The 15720-nt window shown below is 37.1% G+C and overlaps 1 protein-coding gene across 1 annotated transcript in view; it reads left to right on the top strand.

Moving 5' to 3' along the window:
• Positions 1-15720, top strand: part of CTSD (cathepsin D) — a 35365-nt gene that overhangs the window by 7911 nt on the left and 11734 nt on the right. Inside the window, exons 3-5 of the mRNA XM_070765011.1 lie at positions 9994-10117; positions 14128-14246; positions 15515-15714. Coding sequence (XP_070621112.1) covers positions 9994-10117; positions 14128-14246; positions 15515-15714 — 443 coding nt within the window. The remainder of the gene's footprint in view (positions 1-9993; positions 10118-14127; positions 14247-15514; positions 15715-15720) is intronic.

Below are 15720 nucleotides of genomic sequence, written 5' to 3' on the forward strand. Positions count from 1 at the left end.
TTTGCCCTTCTTAGATATATCTTAAATTTTAAGTCGTTGCCATTTTCCTGGTGATTTTGCTGCTGCTCCTGAGAGGCCTGCCTTCATTCTATTAAACTGTTAAATAGAAACTGTTGTGGTTAGCTCTGGCCCTGCTCCTGCCCCAAGGACTGTGGATGTGGGGGAGACATCCACATGCTGCAGGCCTGTTTTGTCCCCCCCCCCCCCCGTGGAATCTGCTGATGAAGGCTCCTCTGACCAAGAAGACATGAGTGACAGGGAGGAGGAGAGTGTGGAAGACAGCTCAGAAGGAGATCAATTATCTAGCTCCTCCTTGGATTCAGAACAAGAGTTAATGATACAGCCACGCATGCGGAGAGCGATGCATAGGCAACAACAACAACTGAGAGATTATTATCAAAGAAAATGAGGCCACCTGTGGTTGGGTGGGGCTGTGGTAATTAGTGAGGCTGCTATAAAGAGCAGCCTGTGGGTTTGGCCATTGTGGAGGATTATCTGATCATTGTGTTTCGTGACTGCTTTACTGACTTTGACTTTTTGTGTGCTGATTTTTCCCCGCTTTGAAACTAAACCAGAGCAAAGTGTGTTTCACTTTGTGAAAGGAGAAGGACTGTGAATTGCCTCACAGCTGCAAGCTAAGTATCACAGAACTGATAAGGGACTTGTACAAATTACCAGTTTGTTTGGAGACGAGTGCTCTTTGCTATACCAAAAGAGGGCTTGGTTTAAGTGAATTTTCCTTATAAAGAACATTGTTTTGAATTTTCAAACGTGTGTGTGTCTGAAATTTGTACCTGTGAATTTTTGGGAGGATTCTACCAGAGAGCCCGACAGAACAGAAACTGCCACTTATTTGATCTGGGAAGGGAAGTGATATGTACTGCAGTGAGATTCATGAGGTTCCTCTTCCTTTTGAAACCATTCAATATTCCTATGAGGCATACAGGTGAACCAGCAGTGTGTTGGGAGAAGAGATTAATAGCTACAGATGGGGCTTGAACCTGGGGGGAGTGGGGGATGAAGCATGTCTTTCTTCTCTCCCCCTCTTTTTTCCCATCATCTCGATCTAAATGGACTGTACCTCCAATTTGGAAAAATCCTTGATTTACAGCTACAATTGGGACCAGCATTTCTGTGGCTAAACAATTGGGACCAGCATTTCTGTGGCTAAACAAAGGGTTTAAGTGAGTCATGCCCAATTTTAAAATCTTTTTTCATTTTGTATTTTGCCATGGTTGTTGTGAATCATGTAGTCCTTAAGTAAATCCAGCTTATCCCATGGACTTTAGGGAAGATCGCCAATGGCAATTACTGTATTTTTGGAATATAAGACGTACCTTAGTTTTGGGGGAGGATAATAGGGTGGGGGAGAAATCTACCTACCAGGTATTCATCTGGCTGGCATCCTTAGTCTGGTCAGCTTCATCACATTATTTTATCCCCTGGTCAGGACTGAAAAAGATATTTTTCGGTGGGAGTAGCAATGAAAACAAGCCAGCCAAGACTTAGGGCTGGGAGAAAAAAAAATCTCCTTTGCAGAGAATAGCAATGAAAAAAAAAGCCTGCAAGCTGGGAAGAGTCAGTAAGATCATTAACACCTTGTTAGGGCTAGGGAAAAAACTTGAAAAAAAGCTATACTCAGAGCTATACATCCAAATTTTCAGCCTCCTTTAGGAAGGAAAAAGGTGCATCTTAAAAACTCAGAAAAATACGGTATATGATCTCGAGATCCTCCAACCACTGTAGGTACGAGGATTATCTGGAAAGTAAGGTTACAAGGCACATAGCTCTCATTGGGAATGTTTGCGGGGAAGTTGTATTGCTATCATGTAGCAGGAAGCCAGAGGAAGAGAAGGAGCAATGCCAGTGGTCAGTGGATCATGGACTGGCGTTGTGGTGAAGATTAGAGATGAGTATCCTTATTCCGTTTCCCTACAAGTGCAAAGTATGTGCTGTAATACACTACCTGAATGCTAAGGGCATGAACGCTGCTGTGATGGGTACCCAAGATGCTTACTGAAGCATACAAAATCGACAGAGTCAGTGCCACCTGTGAATTTCTTGACCGTTTTGAGATTAAAAGCGAGGCTTTTCTCAACTGTATAGGGACAGGAGATAAATCTTGGGCTTATCACCATATTCCAGAAAGTAAACGTCAATCAATGCACTGGCGCCATACCCATTCTCCTTCAGCCAAAAAATTCAAACTCAGCAATCGGTGAGAAAAATCTTGGGCACCCATTGCCACAAATCATGGGCACCCATCGCAGCAGCGTTCATGCCCTTGCCATTCAGGTAGCATATTACAGTGCGTACTTCACACTTATAGGGAAACCAAATGAGGATGCTCATCTCTAGTCTTCATCACAACGCCAGTCAGTTATCTACTGACTACTAAAACTGCTTGTTCTCTTCTGCTGGCTTCCCGCTACACGATAGTAATACCAACTTCTTCCACGAACATTCCCTGTGAGAGCTACGTGTCTTGTAACCTTACTTTCCAGATAATCCCCGTACATGCTGGTTGTCAAGTGCATGAATGTTTATCCCAGAACCATGGGAATGGTACGATGGCCATCAGTGCAAGGAGCGGTTGCAAGCCACTTTCTTCAGTGGTGGTGTAACTTCCAATAGTTGCTTAATGAATTCAAGGACTGCCTGTATTTTATCAGATATATTTCTTCTCTAGTGGTTTGTTGTTTTGTTTGACAATTCCAAGTGAGCTCTACAAGAATGGTATGGAATCCTCTAATCAAGTTTTACGTGCGGTGTGGAAATGTACCAAGTAAAATTGCTCAATATATTCTTGCTCTGTTTTTTGTTAAGGAAAAACTGAATTGGTCTATGGCTTGGATGGGGAGAAGGAGATAGTATATTAAATCACATTTGGCAATTATATACAGTCCAAGTCTTTATTGAAGACCTTCTTGTTGAGGTGATACCTTTCCAAGGAAGACGTACAATGATTTAGATGATATTCAGACACAAATATATCTATATCAAGTGTTTTGAAGCATATCTTCACAATCTGTTTTTGTAAATTTATAGGCCAGCCCATAATGCTTTGAGATAATTGAGTTGACAGCTGTGACGTTAATTGGGATGAATGCCATTGTAGGGACAAAGGGAACATCAGCCTAAACTCCTCTATCCTGGCACTCTTTCTGTGGCATATACCAGCAGGTAGAAATAAAAAATGCCTCAATGGCCAGTGCCAACTATATTCTCAAACATTGTAGATCTCATGCTGCTATTATTTGCATAAAACAAGGTAGCTTAGTTATGGTATTCCAAAGCCATGTTAAAACCTCTCCTAACCTTAAGGTTTTTAACAAATTATCTGTTCACACTCCTTTCTTTCTCATACTATTCATTATGTTTATATAAAACAAGTACCAACTTGCTCTTCAACTGGTAGTCATACTTCATTTGCAAGAATGGAATTGGCTCTGCTTCAGACACATTTTAATCTGCATAGAATCTAAGTCAATTTGTCTCCCCAACAGGGTCTGGAGGCTGTCAAAATTCACATGTACTTTATAGTGCAAATAGATTTCTGGGTATCTTTCTGGCCCATTGCTAAAACCTTTGCTTATTCATGCATCCGGTGGGTGGAGATTCTAGAGAGAATAAGACAGAGGGCAGATCAGGCAGTATTCTGCTTGCTTTTCTACTTTTTTAAAAATTTTGTTATCTGCTATTCAAGTCATAAGGCTTTCAAGATATGAAGAGCAATTTAACCAAAAAAACAAACAAGAAATAATTCAGAAAAGGACAGTTAAAAATACAAGAGTTCAAGTCATCCATGCAACTTGCTATGAACAAAATTGTAATATTTATAATTGCTATTCCAATACAGTACTTGTCTGGTTTTAAAATTGTTGTAAGGATGCTGAAAATCTTGACACCATTGTATTCCAGGAACCTGTCAGGCAATTAGGAGAAGTGGTTTTGATGCTGACATTTTTGCTTTGCGTTGCATTTTTATCGTGTTTAGGTTGAAAGGCAACCTACAGTTCTGTATCTTTAAAAACCTATAGTGAAATATATGTAATGGGGGATAATGTTTGAGAGTATTGTGGGGTGATTATAAGTATTATCTTTGTAAGTTGCTTTGAAACAAGATGGGTGGCATATAAATTTCATTATAAATTAAAAAATAAATTATGTCCAATGCTTAATTAATTTTATTTTTATTTTTGTCTGCATATGTTTCATCCAGGCATAGCTAACATTGCTTTTTACATAACCAAATTAACCAAATGCATGATGCTTGATTCTCAATATTCATCTGTGCTTTGATGTGGTCTTTTGGTCTACATGCATATACTGTAGTCTCTATCTGCCTCTGAGACCCTTCAGATGGCCATTCAATATTTTTAAATTGTCCTTTTAAATATTGTTTTTATTTGTTGTAAGCCGCCCAGTCATTGAGGAGTTGGGCGGCATATAAATTAGATAAAGTAATAAAAAAATAATGCTTTGTATCTAGGCTACAGGACAAGTTGCTTTTAAACATTATTAGTTCACCTCTGAATTAACCACACCTATCCTGACATCATGTTGTAAAAGCCTTTCTCCTTCCCCTTGGCAATTCTTTGGTGAACACAGCATCCGCTGAAAAGGCCAAATCTGCCTATTGTTCAAGCATGGGAATTGCAGAACAAGCTGGCTTTGCTCTTATTACACACAGGAAAGCAACTTTGAAAGTCAAGACAAGGAGAGCTTGCTAAATTGCTCTCTGTACCTTTGCTTTTCAGAAGAATGGCAAACATAATCTGAAGTGCACTAAGCAATCATGTGCAGTTTAAATACAAGTATAATAGACCAACCTTTCTCCAAAAAAGCATTTCTCCCCCCTCTCTTTACCACACCCGATTACTGACATGCTATCATTTGAAATACGAATAAGATAAATGGTGTATGTACTTCAGTTTTCTCTAAAGTACTGGCACAGCTCCTTTTCCTTTGCTGAAGTGGTTCCAATCTCCTAGTTAAAATTTTAAAAATCTACACTTTTGAATTGAATGGAAAAGTGTTAGCTCTTGAAACAATCTTGTTTGTATTTACTATACCTGGTCTTTTCTTCTCCATTGCATGGGTGAGGCTCTATTCTTCTAAATTTTCATTCTTTACACAATTTTAAGCTATCAACAAAGAAAAATACAAATATATGCAATAATAGTATTCAAGATTCCTCCGAACTTCAGAATTAACAACCACAGGATTTTAAAAAGGGAATCCTTGAAATTATTATAAAATGAAAAATGCATTTGTTAAAATATGTGTCCTTTTGTAGAAGAATGCAAATTTTACACAGATTGGCAACATGTTGTTGGAAACCCAGATGTAAATTTATCGTTCTTATAGCAATAGCACTTAGACTTATATACCACTTTACAGGGCTTATAGCCCTCTCCAAGCAGTTTACAGAGTCATCTTATTGCCCCCAAAAATTCAGGTCTTCATCTTGCCCACTTCAGAAGGACGGAAAGCAGAGTCAACCTTATTAATGTTATATAATTTTAGCCAACTCCCATGTCGTCTTGGTAGTCGATAAATTCCAAACAATAGGGATATAATCAAGAACATGTATGCTTTAGATTTTGAATCAAAGTAAGCACATCTTTATTTTACTAAAATGTAACTCAAATGCTTTAGTGCCTTGTATTAAACCTAGACAGATGCACTATACCTGGAAGAATACTATATGCCAAAGTAGACTTCCAGTTATAACCAGTCTCCAAGGAACTAGAATTTATAGTTTGAATACATAGTAGATTGTTTGCCTGATCTGGGAATAACAGTGACTGCTTCATTAAAACTAAATGCAATGGATTGATTTGAGAAAGCTGCACTATAAATCTCTAATAAAATAAGAGACAAAAACTTGCTTTATGTTTTATACCGATCATTAACCGATGTCATTGACCATGAGTTTTCTACATTTTCATAGATTTAATTGTAATAATAATCCTTGAAGCAAGTTCTGAACGTGTAGGAAATGTGGTATATCCACCTTCTATATTTAAAAAGAATCTATCACTCCTTCAGTTAATGGAGGATTAATACAATTTAGAATTACATTAAAATGGGTTGATTAATGAATCTGGAATCTGCTCTTCTCCCACTTGTATCCTAAATAAATGGTACAATATTACATTGCTTAACTCATTTAATATCCAACTAACTTGCGCTCCATGTTCCATATCTGCTTTGTGCAAAGTAATCAGAACTCAGTTTAGAAGCCCAAGAAACTTATTAAATTTGCATTTAGCAGAGATCAAAGATCTTTATCAGGACAGGGATGGGTAAGATGTATAATGTCATCCAATTTTCTCATAAACCACAATGACTATTTCAGAGAGAAGCTTTGATAAGCATCTGCTTCAGCAACCTTTCAGTAAGAGATCAGTCTTCTGTAAAGCATTACATCAGTTAATCCATCATAACCCATCTTTCTCTAAATTAGGGGTCTCCGATCTTGGCAACTTTAAGACATGTGGACTTCAACTCCCAAAATTATTTTGGTGGCTGAGGAATTCTGGGAGTTGAAGTCCACAAGTCTTAAAGTTACCAAGGTTGGAGACTCCGGTTCTAAATGATAATTTGTGTGATACAAAATTGTCAAAAATAGAAAAAAAATAAATTAAAAAATTACTAAAACATGGCACTATGATTTCTTAGCAAATCTTTCATTTGAAGCTACTGAAAAATCACTGTGGTTGCTAAATAAATTAACTTTAGCAATCTTGCTGAAGCTGTTTGAAAGCGTTCTTGTCTCAGCCACACCCAGCCCACCCCCACAATTGTTCACATGGGTAAAAATACTATAATGAGGCTTTCATAATCAGCCATGCTTAGTCAACATTTGGCTTACAGGGCTAGAACATATTAGAAATGTCATCTGAGAAGATGAAGATGATATCCATATTTGGGGAAATGATTTTCAAATGTATTTGAAATGCTTGCTTATCCTAGTGCTTTTCTGAAGTGGGTGCATATTCAAAGGAACTTAAATAATAGAGCTGAATCAAAGGAAAAGGATGAAAAAACTCTCAATTTCATTTTATTTCTTCAGATGTTTAACAGCTTGATAACATGGTTTTGCACCATAGGGATGGGCAGATCTGTAGATCTGAAAGAAAAATAACTACTTCAGGACACACGTAGGTGCACACATAGCAATTAATAATTCTTTAAACCAAATTTTGCATCTTTCCCAGGAATCGTTCTGCAACTCTGGCGTCAGTGCCCTAGTATAAGCCGAAGAACCTTTTCCCCCTTTGAATTTGAAGTATTGTGAAGCCCTTGGGGTTTTGTTTTGTTTTTGCTTTTTTTGGTTATGCAATAGATTATGATAGTTGATTAAAGGCTATCAAATCTGGTGACTGTATGAACAAATGCGTATTATCTTGCCTTGTGTCTAATAATAACTTGTAGCTCTTCTAAGGACATTCCAGTAATGTATTTAATCTCATTTATCTACTTTATCCATTCTGTCCTCCTCTGTTTTTTTCGCACAATCTTACCAAACATAATAGTTTTTTTTCTAGTTCTCTCATTTCTCTCCATCTCACATGGCCAAAATGTGACCAATCATTGCTTTATGAGAATAGTCGATTTTACTTGAGCCATTAATCAGTGATAACTGTAATAAAAGTTTTTTTTTAAAAATCGTAATTTAAAAAGTCTGCCTCCTTCCTCACTTGTATCATTGTTCAGTTTTCACAACTGTTCATTGTCACTTAAAAATGCATTGCTTGGTGGACTGAGTCAGTGTTTTAGTTTTAGTTTAGTTTAGTTTAGTTTTATTGGATTTATATGCCGCCCCTCTCCGAAAACTCGGGGCAGCTAACAACAATCATGAAAATATACAATAAAATCCAATACTAAAAGCAAATTAAAACCCCTTAATATATAAAAACCAAACATACATACAAACATACCATGTATACAGTTGTAACAGCCTAGGGGGAGAAAAATAGTTGCCATTGAAATGAACTTCCCATTCATGATTTACTCTATTTTTCGGACTATAAGATGCACAAATCTATCATTTGGTTTATTTCTGTTCCTTCTTAGGGTTTTTTAAAGACATATTTTAATCCTATTCATAGTTTTAAAATTGCTGGTATTAATGTTACTTATGTATTTTACTGATGGACAGGAATACACAAGAGCAATTTTGACACTTTCAGTACAGGTATTCCTTCATATGACCGAAAATTAAGTTCCTTCATATGACCGAAATATTCATTACAGGCACAACTCATTTAACTCATTGGTTAAATGAGTCGTGCCCAATTTTATTATCGTTTAAATAAATTACCACAGTCTTTAAGTGAATCAGATTTCCCTCATTGAATTTGCTTGTTGGAAGCCCTCTGAGAAGGTCCTAAGTAGCAATTATATGACCCTGGGACAGTCCAACCACCATAAATACTGGCTAATTGCCAAGTGCCCAAATTTTGATTTTGTGTCTGTGGAGACATTCCAATGGTCATAACTGTGAGAACTACCATGTCACTGTTTTCAGTGCCGTCATAACTTTGAGCCATCATTAAACAAATGGTCATAATTTGAGGACTCCCTGTAGAGCCGTGATTTTCAACACATGGCCACTCTTACCAAGTAGTCCTTGCAAATAATAGCAATAGCATTTAGACTTATATACCACTTCATAGTGCTTTTGTAGCCTTCTCTAAGCGGTTTACAGAACTGGCATATTGCCCCCAACAATCTGGGTCCTCATTTTACTCATCTCGGAAGGCTGGAAGGCTGAGTCAAGCTTGGGGAGGAGATTTGAACTGCTGAACTGCAGTTAGCTAAAGTAGCCTGCAGTGCTGCACTTTAACCACTGCGCCACCCTGGCTCTTTCTTTTCTTTTCTTTTGTATAACAATATACAGACAGGTGTAGCTTGTAATGAGTCATTTCCACATTGGAACGAGACCTTTCCACATTGAACTTTGGCCAAACAGACTAAGTTTCCTTTTGGCAGTGCCAGTTCTATTCCAGACAGTAGGAAATACACATTTGCTAAGTAATAGTTGAAGGCTGTTGAAAGTAGCACAGTTTTGCATGGACGTTTGCTATGTGATAGTTCTGAACATAGAAATGTTGGAATAAACAGCAAAGGTCTTAAACCAAATGAAGAGTGCATTTTAAAGCAGTATCTAATTTGAAGGAATGAGAGAGTCGAGAAAGGGGAAAAAATTCAACAAAGCAAGAAGCTCAAGATCTTACTCTTTTCTGGGAGAAAAAAACACTGCAAAATGTGCTGTTAATATTTTGAAGTGAAGCCTGTTGAAGCAATAAATTAGGTCTTCTTCCTTTAGTCTGCTTTTATTTAAACAAATATTGTAGTATGATACACTATATATTGCTTTTCCAACATTATCTTGTATGCTCCTGGTGCCCAAGAAGCCAAACAAGCTGAAGTTTTTATAAATGATTATTTCATAGTGGCTGGAATTTTAGGTAGTGAGAAGATTTACTTGTCTTTTCTTCCACATAAATGGATGTTAACAATTCATTCCAGGACAGAGGGAATAGATAGTTGTTGCCGTTATTATTATATCCCATATTTATTTTATACAACTCAGGGTGCATACATAATGCTTTTTGTTCATAAAATATTAGAAAAACACTTAACTGTGAAGGGTTTTTTGACTTTGCATGTCACAAATGTGTTGTTTGACATTGTATTAAGACCTGCATCCTAATGATCCTTTCCTACTGCTGCCCTTCTATAAATCTTAATAATTGAAGTGTGATTTTGCTCTTCATTTCTCAGACCGATTATTATTGGAGTGTCCTGACATTCATATGTTCTCTAAAATAATGAACAAGGTAGTTAGCAGTGTAGTTGGATGAAGCATATTTTGGATCTACAGTATATAGAGTTATATAACAGTCCTCTTCCCTCTCTGTCTCTCACTTGAGGAATACTCAGTTATTTATTGTCCTTGCATGTTATTTTCTTTTTCAGGCACAGTATTATGGGGAGATAGGTATTGGGACACCACCACAGAAGTTTACTGTAGTCTTTGATACTGGCTCATCAAACCTCTGGGTGCCATCTATTCACTGTGGCTTGCTGGATATTGCCTGCTGTAAGTATCCGTTCCTGCTTACGTAAAAATTCATAGTTGGCTGATTTGTATAAGACCACCCCTTACGATTATAAATTTACCTGTATGTGCTCTCAATATAGGATGACATTCTTACAAAATTATTCCTTTATTGCTCAGCAAAGTACAGTGGTACCTCGTCTTACGAACGCCTCTTCTAACGAACTTTTCGAGATACAAACCCAGTGTTTAAGATTTTTTTGTCTCTTCTTCCGAACTATTTTCACCTTATGAACACAAGCCGCTGCTGCTGGGATGAAGGGGTTTCTTTTTTTTTCTTTTTTGAAAAAAGAAAAGGGAGAGGCGGCTTGGAGACGGAAAGAGTTTGCATTAACAAAGCTAGGAGAACGGAGTGCTTACAGAGGCACTGAAAGGGTGTCTTTTGAAGAAAGAAAAGGGAGGAGCGCCCCCTTGCCTTTCTTTCTTCCCACTCACCCTTTAGCCTAACCTTGCTTCTTCCACCCGCCCCCTTTCGCTGCTCCTCCCTGCCCTCTGTTCGCCTCCCTTCTAAAGTTTGGGATTATCTGAAGGATTTGCACGCATTATTCGCTTTTACATTGATTCCTATGGGAAACATTGTTTCGTCTTACAAACTTTTCACCTTACGAACCTTGTCCTAGAACCAATTAAGTTCGTAAGACAAGGTATCACTGTATATGAAAACCATGGTTCTCTGTGTACTGTTTCTCAGCCCAGCTGCTGAACTTTTGCTGGTACCTAGCTAAGAGCCCATCCAGTTTATAAAATTTGAGGGAGTCTTCAGAAGAAATGAATTTCTTATACAGAAACTGTATAAGAAATTCATTTCTTCTGAAGAGATGCTCAACTTGCTTTCCTGGGCTATATCCAATTTATGGAATGGATTTTTATATATCAATTTGGAGTTCTTCTGTTCCTTTCAGTTGAACTCTTATGTGTTCTCCAGTTTAATTCCAAGTTGTTGGTCAACTCAGTGGAAGAGATTTGGAGGGCTTCCAAGAAGTGGCCAAGGATAAAAGGCGCTACTTTTCAGTAGAAATAATAATAATACTCCAGAATAATTCTCTATGAAGATCAATTCCTCCCTGTATTTTTCTGCTGTTTTTTAGGAAGCTGTCGAAGATAGAATTATTTTGGAAGGCATTCCCTTATCAAGCACTATACCATTGTTTCTTTTGTATTTTTATGTTTGTTACTCTGCCTTTGTTGGAGGTTTATGAAGTGTTTTAGCTGTTGTCATATTGTATATACATACTGCTTTTTACTTCGTTATCTAAAGTTTCCACAGCTTTTCAGCAATGTGCAATGCCTGATTTAATTATTCTGTTTGTTTTTCTCTGAATACTGACAGTTGCTAAGTATTTTATGTCTCTTAAATTCACTGAAGTGTGTTTCCTAATTCCTCAAATAAATGGAGAATTTTCTGTTTGTGATGAACTTCTGAAGCAAATCCATGCCCCACTAGAGATCATAATGAACACATCTTCTAAACTGTTCTGTGCAGCTTCTCCCATTCCCCAACCTTTTTGGATTAAAAAATAAGAGTTACAACACACAAAATGAAGCCAATGCATCCTTCCAAATTAACTAGATGGTTTAAAATGTAGGTTAAAGAGAGATTATCTTTCATATTTGTAGCTTCAGACTTAAGCATTCTCTTTTGAAATTACAAAACTTGATGAAACTGTAATACAACTCTACTTCCATTGTACTGGGCTAAAGATAGCTAATGATTGTTTGAAGGAAAAGGTTCGATTTGTGATAAGCATAATTAAATAATTTTGATCAGGGCTGAAAAAGGTGAACAACAAAGAAGGTAAACTGTTTCAAATTCTCTCAAATTGTCTTAAAAAAATACAATTCCTGTATACATATTCCACTTTCTCTAATTTGGAGAGTCTTGAAAAAATATATGCCACGTTAGCCAATTCTCGCACTACTCTCTTCAAACCTAATTTAATGCCCCCCAAAAAGGATTTCTCCATTTAATTTCTGAATTCTTAGGAAAGCTTTTAAAACGTTGCCTTCATTAATGATTCCAAATAAAAAGCTACATTCTTGTAGTTATTTACCCTACTCGAAAAAACACTCCTTAAATCGAGAGGATACTTGAAAGCAGAGGGTATTTATCAGCAAATGGCACTTGAAAAGGACAGAGCTACTTCAGGTTTAAACTTATAAATGTTGAATCTCATGAGTATAAAAGACTCTAAAAGCCATTTTTGTCCTCTGTGATTTTCTTTATGAGGGCATGAATAAAGCACTACACAAATTGAATAAAGAATATGGCTTTGGTCCATATTTTTAAGGCAAATAATACTTGTTCTAGATATTTTTCTCTACTTAAGATGTGGCAGAACAGGTATAACAGTGCAGATTAATAACTGGGATGGAATGTTTTAAAATTATATAATTTAAACTGTTCCTTAGTTTCATGTAGATGAAATAAAACATTTTGTATGCAATTCTCCAGTGTTTTAAATTAAAGTTCAATCCTTCAGATTAAGTTCTGAAAAGTAGATAAAATAAGCCATAAGAGATGTCTGTGTCTGTCTATTTGGGGTGGGGTGGGGGGGTTATGATGATGTTAAGGAAAAATATTCATTTTATATCTCTGGTTTTTTTTAATCACAAGATTGAATTAGAATTAAAATTTACAAAGTACATTCTCCTTATTGGATATTAAATGGTGTGAACCAAAATACATCTCCTTCCCAATGTACAAAATACATCTCCTTTACCATCTGTCTGTTACAATGTGGAAAGCAAATTCAAAAGTGTTACAAGAACTAAGTACAGGTAGTCCTCACTTAATGACAATAATTTTGACTGGAAATTCTATTGCTAAACAGTGTGGGCATAAAGCATGATGACACATCACCATGCTATTAGCAACTTCTGGCACTTCCCATTGCCTTTGTTAGGTGAATCCAGCAACATTGCTAAGCGCAGTAACATGTGGCTGCTACTTGTGACCACCTGCTGGCTTCCCCATTTACTCTGCATGTTAAAAATTGACAATGAAAGTTGCAAAGAGTGATGATATGACTGCAGTATGCTACAATGTTATAATTGTGTGTGGAATGCCAAGCAACTGAGTTGCAATTAAGGGCCTGCAGGGGATACTACTGTAGCCACTTCAAGCACTGGCCATAAGTGCCACTCGCTCAAGCACCCTTGTAATTTTGCATGGTTGCTGAATTTGTGGTCATTAAATGAGGACTATCTGTACTACTAATTTGGCTACTGTCTTGCTTTCCCCATCTGTTGTTGTTGGCTCATGGCCAGCTCCTCTGGGCACTGATTTTGAGAGGAGACTGGTCCGTCAGATCAATGAAGACCCTCCTGGCTTAACGAGGAGTCAGACAGTGAAGGGGAAGGAAAAGGGAATGTGGAAGGTGCCGGAGAGGCAGAGAGGCCTGCAGAGCATCCTCAATGTCAGGATGCGTAGAATGCTGGGATGCCAGGAGCAGTTGCGCAGACACAGATGGAGATTCTAAGGCACAGCTGTCAGCAATCCAGGAAGCTGCAGCAGGTTAAAAAGGGAAGGGCTTGCAGAAGGCGGTGTGGGAAATTATCGTTTGGATTTAAGAAAGACAGAGGTTTTGATGCTTTGTGGTTTAGTTTTTCCTTTGGACAACTTTGGAACTCTGACACTCAAGCCAAATGAGTAATTGGCTGAGGTAAACCAGAGAGACTTTTGTTGATGGCTTGAGTAATTAACCCTGACCCTTAGACCCATAAACCAGTATTCTTTTTGCAGTTGCTATGGCTTTTTTCCAATTTCGTACATAAAGAAATCTTTGCCTTTTGCAAGCTTCTGTGTGTGTGTGTGTGTGTGTGTGTGTGTGGTGTGTGTTTGTATATGCCTTGTTGGGTGGCCAGCTGGCCAGGGAGAACACCATCTATATTTGAGTCTCCATGATTTTTATTTAGAGCATACAGTCAAATAAATTGTGTATATTAAGTTTCCTGCATGTGGTCATCTTACGGTCGTTCTGTTCTTTCCGCAGTGATACATCATAAGTATGATTCTTCAAAATCTAGCACCTATGTAAAAAACGGTACAGATTTTGCCATCCATTATGGTACTGGAAGCCTTTCAGGATATCTCAGCCAGGATACTGTAACGGTTAGTACAATGACAGCATTTCATTATTTAAGTCATAAAAGGCTCAAATTCTTTAACCAAAATACTACCCCCTCTCCCACTGTAATTAGCTTTACTTCATTGCGGTTCTGAGAAATATGTGAAAGTGTGTATAAATATCCCATGATTGTATCATCTTATTTTAAATGTTTACCAAACATCTTACTTATTCAGAAAAAAAACCCAACCCAAACAAACAAATATAAGAGGCTATTAAGACCTTTTGTTAAAAAACGTTTTTCCATTTTGTCATTTGATAAGAAATGAGCTCAAGCTTCCTTACAAGCTTGGTTGGTTTTTCTCCAAATACTGCCACTGCACTTTTAGTCATCTATAACAGAAAAACAAATAAAGGGCTGAAAACTCATGATGGGGAAATATTGGATTAAAAGAACACATTTTCAAGTTAATGTGTAGCTCTCTTTTGCAAAGAAAGCATGGATCATTTCTCTCGCAGCTAAAGTAATATGAATCTAAGCTATTGCCTTACTCATAATTTTATTATGGATACATCCTGCTTTTTCTTCCCTTTTAATAATCTAATATGGGGTCACCTTTTACCTTCCTTTGGAAAGGATAACAGGAGTTTTCACTCAAAAAATTAAAATTCCCAGTTCTTAGAATTAAAAAATGGATATATCTTTCTTTATGTCTTCCCACTACTAACTATTTATTTAATGGATTAAATAATTAGCTTATTCTATCCTGTACATTTCCTTGCTTGTGCTGTTTCCTAATCCAGGTAATATTTCTTCATGGACTTTTCCCCCCTGCGTAATCTTTCTTTTCTTTTATTGGATTTTAGGGTTGTCAAAATGTGAATCTCTCTTTTCATCCATAATCAATAACCAAAAAAGTTATTTAGTAGTTTGATTCTTTGTGGGGTGGGTAGGTGGAATCTTATTTCAAAGTTTTAAAGTCTCTAACAAAGTAATATGAGTTTATACGGTTAATGAATAATATGCAGTTTCTAGATTTGGCTGAACTACAATTCCCAACAATGGATTTAGCAACATAGCCATCCAATTCATTTGAAAGAAGTGGTTTAGTTATGAAGATACTGCTACCCTACATAGAGTGCAAAGCACTGAGCAATCCATTTAGGCATTTCTAGATACAGTATTTGTGTCTTGGTTGCTCTATATCATACAGTGTTCATTGCAGTGTATCAACTGAATATTACCATTTCCAGATTTGATTTAAACGTGTATTTTGACTTCCTCCTTCCTTTCTTTTGGTTTTCCTATTAGATTGGCGACCTGTGTGTCAAGAACCAGTTGTTTGGTGAAGCTACCAAACAGCCTGGCATCACTTTTATTGCTGCAAAGTTTGATGGCATTCTTGGCATGGCATACCCCAAGATTTCTGTGGACAAAGTAGCACCTTTCTTTGATAATGTAATGGGACAGAAATTATTGGAAAAGAACATATTTTCCTTTTATCTAAACAGGTGAGT

This window comes from Erythrolamprus reginae, chromosome 1 (genome assembly GCF_031021105.1).
Source record: "Erythrolamprus reginae isolate rEryReg1 chromosome 1, rEryReg1.hap1, whole genome shotgun sequence".
Classification (NCBI taxonomy): domain Eukaryota; kingdom Metazoa; phylum Chordata; class Lepidosauria; order Squamata; family Dipsadidae; genus Erythrolamprus; species Erythrolamprus reginae.